At 45.8% G+C, this 18,325-nt stretch overlaps 1 protein-coding gene across 1 annotated transcript; it reads right to left on the bottom strand.

Annotated features, from left to right (window-relative positions):
* Positions 1 to 2,507: 2,507 nt before the first annotated feature.
* Positions 2,508 to 11,766, bottom strand: LOC124176154 (homeobox protein Hox-A4-like). The gene is made up of 2 exons (XM_046557056.1): positions 10,100 to 11,766; positions 2,508 to 6,898 (listed from the first exon to the last, which is right to left on the bottom strand). Exons 1-2 carry the CDS (start codon positions 10,986 to 10,988, stop codon positions 6,225 to 6,227), a joined length of 1,563 nt encoding a protein of 520 aa, XP_046413012.1. The 5' UTR covers positions 10,989 to 11,766; the 3' UTR covers positions 2,508 to 6,224.
* Positions 11,767 to 18,325: the final 6,559 nt, after the last annotated feature.

Below are 18,325 nucleotides of genomic sequence, written 5' to 3'. Positions count from 1 at the left end.
GATCGAGTGGGACGAGCATCTGGCTGCGAACCGGACCGCGGCCACACCGCGAGATCGTTTCGACGGCGTCAACGTCGAATCCAATTAGTGGCAAAAAAGCTCGTCGGCACTTACCTCATAATTTCGCATCAATTCTCAGCTGCTTCTCTTTACAGGAACTGCTCCTGGCGGTTAACGGTCCTCGGAAATCGGCTTCCTTCCGGGTCGCCGAGATGCCGACGTCATCCAGGCACTCACTTTCACCCTCGTCTTCGGAGTCCGAAACCTCGCGCGGAAAGAAAACGCCGATTTAATACCGGTGTTACTGGAAAAATTGCGAACGATTTACGCGCTGCGACGCCATCACCGTAAGCGATAGAGCGCAACTGATATCGTTTGTTTTGATTTCGAGCTTGCCCGACTTTGTTTTCGTCGAACTGTAACCGCGTCGTCCTACCGATCCGAATGTTTACCCAAGTTTGTACAGTGGCTCGATCCAGCCGACGATACAGCGCCAATCGTTACGCCGCGACGGACGAATTGGTACTGATTGTAAATGGATTCGTCAAACTGGGAATACAAGTATCGGCAAGTCGGGAACAGCTGATTGGTCTTTCCGATTTTCGGAGATTCGGGGGAATTTGCGTATAAGGCGTTTAAGAATTAGTTCAAGCAATTTCGTGTCAAGTTTCAACTTCTGTTACTTGCACTGTCGCATAAAATGCTCGCGATAGGTTTAGATAAAACTTGAATCATTTTATAACGTGGTGGTTAAAATATTTTTACCGGATTTCGCATATATTTAACTAACGGATGAACAAAATTTTCACTGATATTTTCATGACAACTCTTTTTACTTCGTGAGTTGCCTTCCGGAGGTCCGTTGATTGTTAATCAACACAATTGTTGGTTATTTTATTACGAGATGGCAGCGCGTTGACTTTTTCTTAAATTATTAATATGTTTCTACATTACAGCGATTTTCCTGATAATCCATAAAGTTGAAAAAAAAAGAAATCATAAACAAGGGTTCAGGTACCCATAACTTTTTATCATCGTGAACAGCTGTAAAATGGGAAAAAATTCGATGTATCGATTTTACTTTGCGACGAGTCGTTTTATTCAGGCGACAATTTTCTACAATCCCATCTCGATTGTTTGTTTTCATCGCTTTAGTATCGTTAAATATTTAATTTTCTAAAATAGCACTGATATTGATTTTTGTCAAAAGAATAACAATATCGAATTAAATATCTGTTTCGGTGAACTTGAAGGCAACAGTTTTCCAAAGAAAATAAGCCATCGCGTATTGAAATTAACTGTGTGTACAAAATTTTCACCATCTTTAAGCGGTTTGAGATGAAAAATCGATACCGAAATCTCCGTTCATGATTCCAATCTCTTTTTTCTCCGCAACTCAATGCGTAACTCTGTCGAAAAAAAGTATCAATTTTCCAAGGTATGTACAACCTTCTCCATTGCTTGAAAAATTATATCGTTTCAAGTGCTGATTAACACAAACAATATTTGCTGGAACAGACATATTCAAGCTGAAAATTTTGTTGCGTAACGCAAAGCGCTGCGCAGCCATGACATCAAAGCTTTGCGCGGGTGAGGGGGACATTAAACAGCGGTCAGTAACACCAGACCGTTAACAAAACGTAACGAGGTAATGACAGCTTCGAAGAATTAAATAATTGGGTCCGCTAACCCGAGGGGCAGCTTTTGACGTTCGTGCGAAGCGGAGGCCCCGGTTTTTTCGGTAGCCGGTCAAAATCTCCCGATAAAATCTCACGACGAAATTCTCCCGGGTAAAATCCCCGCAGGATAAACCCACCCCTGACAAAAAAAAAAAAAAAAAATAAAAGAAAAGAATATAAAATATAGTTCATATTAAATTAAATCAATTTGTACAAAATTGACGATTAAATGTGTAATGTTGACGTTTCAATGAAAATCTGGGTGAAAATATGAAGTGCCGCATGGAGGATTTTATCCGGGTAATTTTTTAGTGGGTTTCTTTTTGTCCGGGGAGATTTTTAAAAAGGATATCGTGGATGTGAGCGTTCTTTCCATTCTTGCGTAACTTCCTCGCCTGGAAAAAAATTTGAATTTTGAAAAAAATCACACCTCCGAAATCCGAATGAGCCGCGCGTCGCCTCGTAGCGTCGCTCGCGTTCTTATTTCCTTCGCAGTATCGGACGACTTTTGGAGTTGGTCGCGGTGATGGGCGGAGGCTGAGGTCGGCGGCGGCTCCCATTCGCTTCCCGTGAGCCACCCTCCTCCGAGGTTCGAACCTCCGGAACGAGCTGCCGCCTCGTTCACCCGACTCACACACTCCGCTACCACGCATGCGGCGCACGCAACGCGCCGCACACACTGACAGCTTTGCGGCACAGCGATCCATTGCGCAGGCGCAGAGACGCGTGTGGGTGGAATTCGCCACGCATCGAATGAGCATGAAACGTTTGACGATGAATTAATGCTCTTTTCAGGGATCGGGCATCAGTGACTGCAGACTCACGGGATTATTATTGTAAATTACGAAACATTTATTTAGTCATTTATTCACTTGTATACTTTTCATCGGCTCTATTGTATAGGATAGTAATCAATACAAACACAAGAAAACTCTCATGTGTGTCGCGTCTATTATACAAGGTGATTGGGTGTTCCGAGTGCTTGAAAAAATCAGGACGCGCTTTCAGACCGTCAAGTCAAATCGAAAATCGAACTTTAGACCCTTTGTTCGACCGCCAGACGCGGCTGACTCAACGGAGCTCTTACTACTTCGGGATTTTTCTCGCAAACACGCGAGGCTGGCTTTGTATACTTTAATTACACAAAATTTCTTGCTAAATTCGCACTTGGAGTAACGAGCTTTACATACGAGCATGGATTCGGAAGCACGTTGATATTCGCGACGTTGACGCAATTTGCGATGAGAATTTACATAACTTGACGGCAAGTCTGAAAACGCAGAATGAACCGCAGCACTCGTGTTATAAACAACCTATATGCATAATACTTAGAATATACAATAGACTATATATACATAGATGGGAATTACTCACAAGTCATTATACGCTTATAGGTAATATGTATATATGTGTGTATGTGTGTGTCTCTCGATCTGTACTTTTACGATTCTTAAATCTTCCTTCTTACGCGTAATTATAGCTCAATTATTACCGTCGAAATTTCATAATCATAGCAAATCTTAACATCTATCGTTTTTTGTTGTATTTATATTCATATTTATATTTGTAATATATATTTATGTTCATTTATTTATATGCGTATATTTTTCTGTGTATAGTTTATTATGTCCACTTACACGTTACTTTGTATAATATGTATAATTATTAATATTGTTTTGGTATATCGTCACAGCGACTCTGTGCATGGATTCACGATTTGATTTCTACTCGCTTTATAGTAATATGAACGTCACGTTTTAATTATTATACACGGTTTTTTATTCACGCATTTTATTACTTTTCATTTCTTACTTTTTATTCTACAATATTCTTATTGGTCATTTCCCTTCTACGCGTCTCAGCGATAAAAATATATTTTCAGAGTATTGGTTACATGTGTGTGTATTTACAATTATTCTATCCACAGAAATATCGAATTGATGAATTTCTTCGCGTATTTTAACCATCTGCGGCGGAGGTATAATATACTTAAGTATCCGCACGAATGTTCAGATTTCTTGTTCGTCCAAAGATCAATCATTTAATTTCTCGTCACTTAATTTTATTGGACACAGATATTTCACAGCTCAATCGAATCTCCCTCTCGTTAATGTCGACGAGAATCCGTGCACGATGTTTGCAACAACCGCGCCATTGATCAAGGCATAAATGTTATTGTACCAAATTAATAAAGGAACAAAGTGTGCGTTTTTACCGTTACAGAGTTGAAGAATTTTGGACTGTCATCTTTTTTTTCATTCCATTCACCTACTCATCCTGCGCAACTGATCCAGTTTGCTCGAACTTGACACAGAAAATATTTTGTAATTGAAAGCATGACGATCCGTACGTAGTAACTAATGAACTTCAGAATGACAGTGTAATTTTTAGTCGGTTGACCACGTGCTGCTGTATAAACCGTAGTGCATGGTATAAATAGCTCGATTTTAATTAATGGCTTCTATAAATAGCACGGTTTCATTCAAAACAAATCTCAGTTCCACCGAGTGCAATGTACGGTAAATTACATCGCGATTTTACAACAAATCGACAATTTCTCTGCAATTTCAAACCATGATTTTATGCAAGTTGGAAATATTCCTAACAAGAATCCCTAAATACTAGAAAGTTCGCGACCAGATTACAATTTCGCGTTACTTCGCCACGTGATTCGGTTCAGTAAGCACAGATAAATCAAGAAGTAATTCGTGGTCGAGGTTTCAATCGTGCAGGTGGCGAAAAATCTTTTAACGCTCGTTGAATAACAAAGTCGACGTACTTTTGTGACGTGAATATACGTGACCTGTATTTTTTGCTCAAGCCGATCTGGTAAGAAATTATGCAAATCTGATGCAATGCGAATTAATTTTTCACCAGACGTAATTTCGCGATACCTGTCATTTTCAGCGAGATTTAAATTACAGTAAACATGTTCCCGTGTCTTACGCAGGAAGAACGCCGAGGGAATGAAGCGGAAAAATAAAGAATCGAACCTCTATAATAGGTGAAACTCACATCTTGTGCAGCTGTGTGAATTATTATTACCGTTAGAAATATGAAAGTCGGACAGGCATCGCTTATTTTCTCGCTCAATCTTACCGCGCGCGGTATTATTATCTCACCAATCTACGTACATTACCGAATCAAATCGGTGATAATGCGCTAAGGGCATTATTCCTTTTTCCTCGACGCTGAGCAGTAACGGGATTGCAACGCGCCCATCTGTCGGGATTGAGCTGTCTCGAATAAATGCAGAACTTCGATAATGACCGAGTACACAGCATCACTGGGCTAAACGTTTGGAATTAGAAACAATTTGACCCGAGTCAAGTTTAGATTCGACAGGCCAAATTGCACCGCTATTCAAGCAAGCGGCGTATCTTTGTCGTCCGGCTAAACAACTACAGCAATATCGTTAATCGTTAATATCACGCATAGTTGCAGAAGACGTGACGATTGGAGAGAAAAGAGAACGACGCACTTGCATCATCGTGAGATTAGAGGAGAAGATCACGTGATCAGAGGACGAAGCGACGAGTGATGGACGTCGTGTTTCGCAATTTTGGTAGAGCACTGGGTTTTAGTTCGTAATTAATTAACACCGTTAATTTTTTTTCCCGATCGAGGTAGATTCGCGCATCTGGCTGAAAACGCACTGTAAAACCGTTCACTTATTGGCTTTGTATACATTAACAACTTTTTCTTGTTTTTTTCTTTTTTTGCTTCTTCTTCAACAACGTACTAAGTATTAGGCGAGTTAGGTTATTAATTACACACGATAGTACTCGATTAAACGTAAACACTGCTATTTATCCACTTTGCGACACAATGCCAATCTTCTAATCATAATAATATCAATAATTACATTACGTAAGTATAGGTATATATATATACATACACGCTTGGTATTATTTACATCGTTACCGGGGAGAAGTTTCACGCATCGATTGACGCTCCACTGGGAAATCATTTCGCACCACGTAGCAGAGATACGAATGAATTGTAACAACAGAGGAATGAAGCGAATCGTGTTTTAGAATATTGTACATGTGATAAAAATAAAAAGATTAAAATTTGTCTCGAAATGCAAAAAAATGAAAATATCTTCAGTAGAGGTCAGTTTTCAGAACTGAGTCGTAAAAGGTACGAGGTATACCTACTTATGATCTAGGCAATGGCACGGGGGCAACTAAAAATCGAAACGAAAATTTGAAATAATTGAAATTACTAAAACGATAGATAAAACAATAAAATCTACTTACGTTTGGACACAACAATAATAATAATAATAATAATAATAATAATAATAATAGTCATGTCGATAATAATATCTTAGAAACAAAACAATGATGAGTGCAAAGTAAGAACTGGGTAATAATTGGGCGGAGGGGGTGGTGAGGTTGAAAGAAAGAACGTCCGGCCGCAGCTCTACGACTCGAGTATTTGATTATAGTGGTAAAAATTTTGGGGGGAGGCACCTCGGGTCGAAATGACATTGGTGAGGTCGGTGAGCTGGGGAAAAGCGTTCCAGGGTTTCATCGGGTGTTACAGGGCCGTGAGGTCGTAGTCGGATTTGACGGGCAACGGCTGACTGGGGGTAGTGAGACAGGGTGGGCTGGTGGCGGGGGCCAGGGGGCTGATATTCCCGGATCCCATGTGCCCGATGGGGGCGCCCGTCGCGTCTAGCATCCCCCCGACCTGGAGGTGACTCAGCTGCGCCTGGAGATGAGCCAGCGAGTGCGGGTGACCTTGGAAACTCGGATGGGCCGAGTGCGGATGCGGAAGGGCAGAGTTCACCCCGTGGACGTCGGCCATGTCGATGCCGACGCTGCCGTCGAGGCTGCCGCCGCCCTCCATGACGCCCGATGGCGAACTGTTGTTGTTCTTTCTCTGACTGTTGTTGTTCCCCGATCCGGACTGTACCTTCGCCCTTCCGCCTCCCTTAGACGACTTGGCCGGCGGCGTCCCGTTCGCGTTTTTCCGCCGCACGTTCTTCGTGTTCGGAAGCTTGTTGTCCTTCTTCCATTTCATACGGCGGTTCTGAAACCAAATCTTTATCTGACGTTCCGAGAGCACCAGCGTGTGGGCGATTTCTATGCGTCGTCGCCTCGTCAGGTATCGGTTGTAGTGAAACTCCTTCTCCAGCTCGAGGATCTGGTGCCTCGTGTACGCTGTCCGTTGACGCTTCGGCTCCATTCCCGGCTGGTAAGATCCGTTTGCTGAAACAAAAATCGTCTAGTGTAAAACTCTCGCGTCAGCTAGAGGCGGCTTGTGTCCTGTCGCTGCTACTGCTACCACTTATTATAACCATCTGTTGATCTCACCGCCCAGCGTGCCGTCATTGCTGACTCAGCCGCTACGCTTTTGAACATTTCCATGTCGAGTGGTAACACGTTTGACCTGGACGTTTCTCGTTTATTACTCACTTCGCAGGCAGTTTTTGCTTATGGCCCACAAAGAGAGACGTCTATCACCGTTTTGCCGACTGGCTGATATTCCCGCAGTCGGAAAAAATGACTCCTCTACAGTCCCACCGGACTATTCTCTCCCGGTGGATCAAAATTTGAGCTACGCAGCTACGGTCAAAGCGGATAATCGTCACCAGTTGACGTGGGATTGCTCGTTTAGGTGAACGTTGCCGAAGTAAGAACTTCGGTCAAAGACGGTGTGAAAACCTAAACCGGAAGCCAGCCAGCACGCAGAGACTCGTAACCGCGGGGTGGTACTCAAGGGCAAGTGCAGACTCGGATGTCTGGGGCATGGATCGGACAAAAACGGTGTCTAAAATTAGCGAATAGCCAGCCGTAAGCGGGTAAAAAGACATTAATATTACAGGCCTGATTTGACCGACAGACGGGGGCCCCGCACGTCAGTCGGGATGACTGGCTTGCCACGGCTAACATGCAATTCGTTAGTTGACAGTCAACGAAACCGTATACAGTGTTGGTACACCTACGAGTGTCTGATATTTTCCTTTTGTTCATCGCGATACGCGGCTGGCAGGCGTCGCGGGCTTCTGGTAGACGCAAACGGGGTCCGGGGCTAATTATATTTCCTTTCCCGCGGCACCGGTGGTCCGGGTGAAATTTTTCAAGACGCATGCATGCGGGCTCGCCTCCGGTGTTTCAGAATCAGAACGGACACATTCCATTCCGAGTTGCAGGCTGACCAGCGACTGAGGGACCCTACGGACGGGTTCAGTCGTGGGGGAGATTGCGGCTGCGGTCCTGCATACCGGGAAAACCGCTCCGACGTCGAGTCGAACCCGTAATCAAAGCGAACCGAGCCAATATTCGTTCCCGTTGAAATATGGGGGAGGAGAGGGAGGCCGATCGGGGGTGGAAAGCGGGCGAAAGGATCCGGGCATTTATCATCCGTCGAAATATCTTCACGGGATGCGTTTTCGTTATCGCTAAATTCATGCTCGAAACGTTCAGCCTCTTTGTTGGAACGCCGACTGAGTCTTTGGACCGTTACCATGCGGGGTGAGAAGTCACGGCGAAATGTACTTTTGTCGGCCGCCCCCGGGGATGGGAGCCCATCTGAATTCGAAGAAAGTTATTACTGCAAGTTGTAATGATATGCGCTTTCCATCACCCCTCACCTGCAACTGCTCTTTTGACCTAACTTTGGGCATCTCTTTTTAGTTTTCAACGGAAGGTTGCCCGGATTCGAATTGCCGATTCTCTCGTTTGGTTTGGGATTTTTGGCCTGCGGGTTCGCAGCCCTTTTGTGCCGCCAGCCAGCATTCAACCTCCGTCGGGAAATAAGAAACTAACAATCTCGGACCAGGTTCCCCGGTGTGCGAATCCGCCCTCTCAAAATGGCCTCGCAAACGTGGAATCACGGATGAACCGCGAAGCGTGTAATGTTGTACATGGGAACGCGTCGATTCGTTGAATGGAAAAATGCGAGTTCAGTGTCAAATTGATAATCAGAATGCAGAATTAATTCCCACGAGGAACCGCACGTTGCGTGTGTGTATAATGCGATAATTCGTTTCAAATATCTCATTAACATCTCATCAAAAATTGTCTTATCTGCTACAAGATTGGCTGATTATCATAACGAGTGGATGTTTCAGGCATTAAATTGAGTCTATAAATATTTAACCGAAACTGTTACGCTCCGATACGGTTGGGGAAATTACGAAATGACGGAACATGTCGTCTTGTAATCGCGTTTATATGATTAATAAAAACGCGCCTAGGCTTGGGTATCCGGCTGAATAATCTATCCAGCTCAGTGATAAATTATTACATATTTTTCATATACAGCTACCACGTACGCGAGGTGAGATAAAATTTGAACACGTAGAGGAAGCAAATTTACGGCTACACCGACCATCGTACACGTTACGTACCCTCATTAATGTTGAGAAACAATTAATCAAGGTAATATTTTAGCTTGAATTAAGTTGACGGCACGTTTGAAGCAAGTTTGAAATACGATAACATGTAATTATCACTTCCAAGATAATTGTTACTTCTTTCCGAAGAATAAAACGTTTCGGATATAACTACATCGGGGTTACGCTCTACGCTTCTTGCAATTCCCTCGCGTCTCACGGTGCGAGAAATAAGTACAGATAATTCTCGATCTCCGTGGAGGAAATTTTATATTTCAGTAATTTGCGTGTATTTTTGTCGCATCGGTTCACAGAGTACTCCGATCGTAACTTTCCTTGGGCCATTGAGAAGCTTATTCATCTCCTTTGAGATGATGTATGGTAACTGATTCTTGTCGCAGTGAATAAGGTTTGCGGTGAGCCGAGGACATGTGTCGATGAAAGGGGCGTCTTAGTCGATAGATCACGTCGTTGGAAAACAATAATATTATTGGGGAAGGCCTCGAGAGTCCCCCTAACCATCGAAGACGGCAGTCTTTGATTTGAGGATAAGCGAGGCAGGTTTCAGGTGAAAATACTTTCAGGGTTTCGTTCAAGTGAGAAATGATGACAAATGGTAATAATAGGCCGTATTCAATGGCCGAGGTCAGACATAGCTGAGACAGATGACTAGAGAGGAGGCAATGAATATCATCCCATACATCTTCCGACGCAACAACAACCGCGGCGCCAGTCCCGAGACCCGACTTCATATTCAACCTACATTATCCGATTCGACATGTAAGGTGCATGTGGACACGAAGAAACGGTCAACAATGGCCAAACCTTGCGTCACTTTGAAACGCCCTTCCTCATTCAACCCCCTCATATTTCACCTCGAGTAAATCCATCGCGACGAATTCACGTGGGTAACAATAAAATGGCTGATACAAGTGGTTCCGTTTTAGCTTCTTCGGAATTCTTCTCACTCTTGCTTCAGCTATTCCGAGTCAAGAAAAGCTCGTCCCAACGGATTTCACAACTTTTCGCTACCTCTGGATGAAGGTCTACCAGTGCGACATCGTCTACTCACCGACGCCAGCTACGTGTATCTTCTTCATCCAAGGATAAATGACGCGGTCTCCATTCTCATCGTCCTCCTCGTCGTCGTCCATCATGCCGGGTGACCCTTCCATCATTTGATCGTCCTCTATGTCGTCCTGATCCGAACAATCGTCGAGATGATGCTGCTGCTGAGCCTGGTGAGAGTTCTGAATATGCTGCGACTGTTGCTGCTGCTGCTGTAAATCCGGCGAATTGTCACGATGCAGGGATCCCGACCCGGCCGGACTACACGTCGTACTCTCGTGTTTTGGTTGCTGGGATTGCTGCTGCTGCTGCTGTTGCTGCTGGTGTTGCTGCAGAGGGTCGGGCTGCTGGACATGGGACGCCATCAGGGGTGGCGATAAGGCAGTCGACCCGAGCACTGTTGGCGCGGGTGCCGGGGGCTGTTGATGGGGTTGAGGGTTCTGCATGGAAGGCGGACAAGTGAGCGGCGGCTGCTGAGCCTCCGGCGGCATCGCGAGAGCACCGACGGCCTGGTGGTGAGGATGGAGGCTGGCATGGTGCACCGCGTGGACTTGGTGATGGGGATGATGGGGTCCGTAGTATCCTCCGTAACCTGCGTAGCCACCGTTCAGCTGAACGGCCGGGGACGCACCGTACGGCGTGGAAGTCGCCTGGTGGTGGTGCTGGTGGTAGTGGTACTGGAGTTGGTGGGACTGGGGGTGATTGAGGTGGTGACCACCGCCGAAGAATTCGGCGCCGGTCGACGGAATGTAGTTGCTCTGACTGTACTCTTCGCTGGGTGGAAACTTGGGGTCCACCACGACGGAGGCTGGGGCCAAGTGGTGCGGCGTCGGTTGCTGGTGCTGCTGATGGTACCCGCCAGCCGTCGACGGATTCATCAGGAACGAGCTCATCGCTACTCGGCGAAACCTTGTCGCACTCTCTTACTGAGTCCTCGTATATGCTCCAGTTACACCCGGTCCACTGCTCACGCTCACACTCTGGCACACGCCCGGCGATCACGGCACTTTTCACTGGGGTCCATCATCGGGGTTTACGTGAGTCCGACCTTCGCTGGCCGCGGCACTTTTCGCTTGGTTCACTCGCGACGGACACGGCTGTTCGCACCGCTTCTTCGGACACTCTTGCCGATCCTCTCCGCTGAACCTCTCGCCGCGTACACGAGGCGACGCTATACGTTCCCGCCCACTTCTTCCCAATTACCATACCACGTGACTATTCCCGACCAATCAGAGCAGCCCGACGTCCGCGACCATGATGGATAGCCGGCACGCACGCAGCGTGCGAGTGGCGCCCCGCAAGGACGGTGGCAGGTGCCGTAACTCTCCCTCTTTATCTTTCCTTCTTCCCTACCCACCTGACTCTCTTTTGCTCCTTAGCGCGCGAACCACTGGCTTATATGTCGGAATAACAGCGGCAAAAATATTTTATCCGACACCTCAGATAGACGCACGATTTGAGAAAGCGACTGTTCCAATTCAATTCCAGAGAATCAATCTAAATACGAAACAAGGGTGATTATCGTCCAACTCGCGCGACGGCTCAACTTGCGGAAAGCACCGCTAATGATCGTATCGAATTCCACTTCTGTACTGTGAGCGAAGGATGACGCGCGGCACTTTTTCCCGGAGGAACCCGCGAAGGAGAGCTCGCGGTGCCTCGGCAGAAACTCGTCTGGTTACTCTCTGTTTGGTTCGCACTCCCTCCAGGTCGTCCTGCCGCCGACACCGAGCCGCCACCATTCCCAGCTGCTTGACGCTCCCCACCCCCGTTTCCTAGAGTATCCCCCACCACTTCCACCACCACTGCCATGCCATCGCCACCCCGCCGAGACCAACCCCTAGAAGAGCGTAGTCCAAGCTCCGCAGGCCAACCTTAGCATCCCCAAAATCTCGTTCTAGCCGTCGAGTTGAGGGACTCGGAACTATATCGGGGGTTGAGCCGGACGGTCACTCCTCTCGAAACTTATCAACCCGCCCCAGGTTCCCAGGCCATGATGGACATCTCGTTCAACGTTCACCCCGTTCCTGTAGGTTGACATCCACTGGGTATGCACGATCATGGTAAATTCGACCGATGATGCCAGTGTTTACTGCTGGGCATATAATTCTATAAATAGCTTGGACCGACATGTTTGGGGAACAGCTCGTGACAATACCGTTCCTCGAGTGCCTTCGGAGCTAGGGTATCACGGTGAAAGGTGGCCTCCGTCTGACTTGGTCTCCGCTATCGGCTGCCTGGTCAACCGACACTTTCGGTTGTGTGGATATAACCTACACGTATTCGTACCTGACCTATACTCACAATCAGTAATAGTAGTGCGACGGTGATCTCGCACGCGGCGAACCAACTATAGTACACCTTTAATACCCACTGAGCAGTCTCTGGGCGCACTTGTGACACAAGCCTGGCGTATAAAGAGCATGAAACGCCCCGTCATTATACAAAGAGCACACTCACCGCGTTTTATTGTACTCTTATAATGATACAACAACGGTTTTTTTCCCCTGACATTCTTCTTTTTTTACCCTCTGTTTTCTCTTCTTTTTCCAAAGCAAGAAGCGACCGTTTACACGATAAAATTAGTGCCCCTGGCAGTCGGTCCTCGTGAACGGATAGAAAGGATAATAGTAAAGAAACGCGCGAACGGTTAAACAAATTGCACAAGCGATGAACAAATCGTAACGTCAGCGATGCTTGACGATCTGTAAAAAAGTGTTCGGAAGCGTGTTGGGAACATTTCTTTTTTTTTTTCAACCCTTCGCGCATGCATATTATGATCATCAATAGTACGTTATCTCATTTTTATTTATTGACGAACACGAACATGATTCTCCCACCCATCACTCTGTAGATACGTCGGCTTCAATCGCTTCCTTATCATTACTCGTTGACGGACTCGAAGTCTGATGTACGGAACTTCGGTGCTAGTCCAATAATAAATTTAAGGAACACGCTCGTTGTCCAAAAGCGTGGAAAATGAATATTCTCCGAGCCCGGCTGATTGAGAAACACACATTTGTGGGCCTTATTCCCAACGGTGCATCCTTGGAGTTGTTTGTTCGCTTCGGAGTGCTCGCAGTAACCTCTGAGAATAGGTATATGCGGAATAAATTGCAACGTGGAATCAAGAGATCAGTATCGATGGGTGACAAGAGTCGGTATGTGTATATTGGCAACCCGGTGCACTGCAGGGGGACCTTTTATTGAATGGGAATCGGGCATGGCGGCCCAGACGGCTGTTACTTGATACTTGAAGGCAACCGTGAATAATAGATATAAATTATACTCTGCTAAAACGAAAAATTGACGGCACAGTTGCAGGGCATGCATTTCAGTTTGGTGGGAAGCTGTTCCAATTGCTCGACGCATCTCTCTGCGCGCAAAGAGAGAAAGAGCTTCGAAGCAGGGCAGTGAAAAAAAATTTCATCGAAATGAAACATGAGTGAGAAGAAATGATCTCTTATAAAAAATACAATGTAAAACTATTGGTTAAATATAAAAGCTAAAAATATTGCTAACCATGTCTTTTGTTTTTTTGCTCACCAATAAAACTTGTCAGTTGCCAATATCATATTTTTTCTACCTTGTCATCGTTTGTTCAGGAACTGAATCATAAACTCGGCGACGAAACGAGACCAGTAGATGCTGAAAAATTCTCGGTCATTGCACGCGTTAGATCGAGTCATTAATAACACACGATTACCAAATTAGATCGAGTAAAAAGATTGAAATGAAGCAAGAAAAAATGAAACTAAAATGAAACAAATTGCAGCAGAAGGGGAGGGGATAAAGGTGATGAGGGTAAAAAACAAATACGTGACAAAAAGGCCACGCATTGACAACCTTCGGGTTCTCTGCGCAGCTCGAAGAGCAGGTGTCGTGGTCTCCGAGTGGGAGGGGAATTATGTAAGTTGCTTGGTCATTATAATATTGTGGAGCCCGTAACATTTCGTCGCATCATTCAAACCGTTCGTTTATGAATAAGTTGGTACGGGTCTGTATATATATATCTCCTGTATATATATATATATATATATATATATATATCCACGGAGTAATTTGAATCCCGTCGATCTTGCCCCCGGCGATTTTATCGCGAGTATCGTCTATAAATGCGCGTCTCTCAATGCAAGACTTGTGCAGGATAAATATATTTGCGGGTAATCACCGTATGTGCGGACTGTAATTATCTCTGGTAATAAGAAATCGAGAGAGAAAGAGAGAGAGACAGACAGGGAGAGAGAGAGAAAAAATTTAATTTGACAACCACTCACGTCTTAATAAACGTCTTATGCAAAGGGGCAATTATATATAAAAAATATCGTCAGCTCTTTCGCGCTGAGCGCATCGATGAAATTATCGCCTTTCTCACCGCGAGGCGAGCAGCCATGAATTTCATCAATGAACGCGGGGTTCGCCCTTGAAAAACCTCGTCCTAGTCCCGAGATCGCAGTTCTTGTCACAGCGTCCGAGTCTTTGATTCGGGTATGCAATTTCGGCGACACTGATGACGGTTTCCAGGCGAGGTTTGCGTGGAATTTTTTTTTTTTTTACCACCCTGAAATTCACCCTCGCGGAGAAATCGGCGAAGACGAAGGCGAGGAGAGTGGCAATCGAGGGAAGCTGAGAGCGCGTCACCTGCTTTTTGTTCGAACAACTCACTTTTTCTCTTGAGCGCGGTGGGGTGGGTGTTTCTATTTTTCCTTTGTCCAACCCGACGCGCCGCCGTCGGAGAAGAGATGAACGCGGATAGTGTAAATCGTTGAGGAAAGCTTCTTCGAGTGGAATCCCGAGCTTTTTGGACGCTGGAGCTGCCGGCGAGGGCATCTTCTCGCGGACTCGAGCGCTTCGTCTCTATCATCGCGTTTCGCGCTCCGAAACTTCGCCCCCCTCCCACTCCACCCTCCGGCTCTCCTCTCTCTTCCGGTGAAACACAATCAATCACTTCTCCCGGAGACCGGCGGCGTGTCACCCGGCCCTTCAGCCGCCCCAGAACCCCGCCGCCAGCTCGTCCTGCATCCTGGCCGGTTCCCGGTCCGCGCTCTTACTCCCCAAAACGAATCCTTGCCATCTCGAAATCGGTCCGCGACTATCGCTTCGTTGATCGCCCTTGCCACCCTCACCGCCAATCTCCCCCGTTATACGAGGTCCTCGAGGTTCGCGGTAGCACTTTTCCCATTCTTCGTCTTCTTCTTGCGGACAAGGAGAGAATACGTCATCGTCGACGCGGGCCTGAGAACGGCAATCGATAGTGTTGCCCGATTTTTTCGCCTCTCTTATTTCAGGAAAAATTTCGCGAGGTTGTATCGCGTTTTTACCCAACTCGTGCGGATCGCGTCAACTTTCCAGTGAATATTGTCGGATAGATAATGCGGGGTTAAACTCGCGTTGTTCGTGATAATGATAAATGGTAACAAAACGGTTGGCAATTTAATTTCAATCTGGAGCCAGTCGCGATGCTTATTATATGCCGCATTGGTATAAAGTTTTAATAACCCGCTGTGAACGTATATAGCTTTCCACTGCCGCGCCCCGCGGGGAAGACGTAACACGATTCATCTCTTTCCCCGGTTTATTAAATATAATCGAGGCATAATAACTTGTTGATCGTTTCGCCGAATCGTGAGAGAGTGAAGTTTAAAATCAACACAATTTACGCGAGCGTCTCGTGTTGTAAGATTCTTAATTAAATTTTCACTCTTCCAAAGTTCATAGATTAAATATATATTCCGACCTTTTACCCCTTATTAATTTTCCCCAAGAATCCGGGTGAATAGAGCTGCTTAAAAAGACGTCCCGAAAATTCATTCTCACTCAAGAAAAGCTTGCGCGAGCTGTGCCGTACGAATCATGACGATCAAACTAGGGTGTTTCAATATCCCGCAGGGAATCCAAGACGATCGATCGATCCTCCGGGAGGTTCGACTATTTTTTGAAACCGCGTGAAATCGGATGTTTGCAAATAATATTAAAATACACAAAAATATGAGGACAGTTCAGCTCGCAACGAATTCACCCGCTTCCTTCGGGAGTTATTGATCACGGGTATACGTCAAGAGTGTCTTCACGCATGTCCGTTTCCATTTGATCATTCCTGTACAAAATTCAAAATATTTTTACTCCGTACCCGAGGCGTTGGCAGTAGCCGGACTGTCCGATGGGGGAAAAATGAGCCCCTGGAGACACTCGTATCGCTGACTCACGCGATAGCGGGAGCTCAGGTCGAACCTACGGGGATGGCGACTCGCCCCCGGCTTCTCCAGGGATCGAATCCCCCTTTTGAGTCGCTATTCTCGCAGGTAAACAGGGTTAGAATACGCGTGCAGAATTTTCTTCTCCTTGAAAAGTCAGTCAAGTCAACGAATCCTGAATTTTTTTTTTTCACAGAATATATTCGCAGCTTTTAAATTCAACGATTTTCAACGGAATTTTCGACTCGGAAGTATCCGTTCAACGTGTTTTCATGTTTCTGTTTATCGTAATTTCGCGATCCTAACTGACATCAGTACTCTCGGGCTATCATGCAGAATTTAATTAGGTAAGTTTGTATCTCGGGAGCAAGTTGTCAAACCCGAATTGATCGGCTGAATAGCCTGAGGTGGGATAGACTCCCTAGAGATAGTTGGTATCACCTGCTTATTTGTGTCAACTAATTGTGAAATTACTTTCAATTCCAAGTATTTGTGTAATTCTCTGACAGCGTGGCGTTGCTTCAAAGAAGCTTCAAAGAGGCGAAGAATGGCGAAAAAAAAGAATAAGCAGAAACTGAAAAGTGTCAAGGTCACAAGCGATCTCGAAGTAGCTCACCGTCGCCAATTAACATGTATACATACGAATAATTAGAATCAATTGAAATCGTAAGCCTGTTGGAACACTGCCACATTACCAATTACACAGAAGAAAAGGTAGAAGGCAAACAAGAAACCAGCAACCTTGAAACATGTGGATAAACGATAAAAAGGAAAAAAAAAAAAACAACCCAGAGGACTTTTTTCTCCCATTCAGTAGGAGCTTATTAGGCGTCAAAACAATCAGTCCTAAGTTTTGTAAGCCGCGTCATATTCGAGTGGGCAATTATCACTTCTCGGCGAAAAGTACAAGCAGCATTTTTTATCTCTTCTTTTCGTATCTCATTTAGTTTTCTTTCTTTCTCTCGTTCTCGCATTTTTTTTTTTTTTTTTCATTTATTTTTTTGTTTCATCCTTACCTTTTTCGTTTCCTCACTCAAATAGACCTCTGCCCATTTTTGACGTTAACATAATGGCGTCCAGAAGTGCTTTGTTCGCGGGTAAACGCCGTGCTCGGGTCCGCATGCACACGTATATTACACATTTTTAAGGCGTACGTCGACGCGTGACAGCCGACGATAGAAGGCGTCAGCGGTTCTCTTGAAACTCTTCAAGAGCATTACATTCTGCTTTGAGAATTCTGCTCTTCGGTGATTACCGGCCCAGATGAGGATGGATGCAGAGGAGGAGAAGGTGGAGGGCACGAGGTGAAGGTCAGCTACTGTCCGTGACCTTGGAAATTACATCCACCCACTTTGGCCTTCCGACGTCGTCGTACCGTTCGCGTCTTTCAGCCGTTTGCATACGAATCCCATCCTGGGTCAAAGGGTAGCTGCCCCGCTGAGGAATGACCCACTTTCATTCTCTAGCCCTAATTGTCCGAAAAGGACCTGCAGGACTCGCATCTCTGCCGACCTATCCCAAAACGGATCTTATGCAGCCGAACGGACGGCTCGCTGCAACGCAGGTCGAAGTCACGAGCCTCGTACAGAGCAGAGACGTAAGTGCAAAGGGATGTCTGTGTCGGCATCACGAGTTCGAGTTGTGAGCGGCAAACTTTAAGATTAATGGATTTGCATTGTCGGTATTTTTCACCCATTTTAGGGACCCACTCTTCGAGGAGAAAACATTCATTTTTCAAAAAGTCCGTTCCGGATGACCGAAGGAATCGCTGCGAATTCAGCTCGCAAACGTAAATGGTGAGCTAAATTAAACCGGCGCGTTTTTTTCTCTCTCCCCCCCCCCCCCCCCCCCCTCACACCGCTGCCTTTTCTTTCTCGCACCTTCTTCTCAAACTTTGCTTTTTTTCGTACCCACTCTTGATTCTCAAGTTACGTGCGAAAAATTTTCAACAGTTTCAAACGAAATTCTCCGATACTCGCTACACGACCTGTTTGCTAATCGAAAAAAATTCCTCAGCGACTCAGTCCAGCGATTTT

Source organism: Neodiprion fabricii, chromosome 1, assembly GCF_021155785.1.
Source record: "Neodiprion fabricii isolate iyNeoFabr1 chromosome 1, iyNeoFabr1.1, whole genome shotgun sequence".
Lineage (NCBI taxonomy): Eukaryota > Metazoa > Arthropoda > Insecta > Hymenoptera > Diprionidae > Neodiprion > Neodiprion fabricii.
This window is presented reverse-complemented; position numbering and strand designations above follow the sequence as displayed.

Bases quoted from the DNA above. Each gene is read 5' to 3' on its own strand.
- LOC124176154 (XM_046557056.1), bottom strand. From the start codon at position 10,988: ATGAGCTCGTTCCTGATGAATCCGTCGACGGCTGGCGGGTACCATCAG. The intron at 6,899-10,099 runs GTGAGTAGACGA...TTTTTGTTTCAG, and splicing joins GATACACGTAGCTGGCGTCG to CAAACGGATCTTACCAGCCG.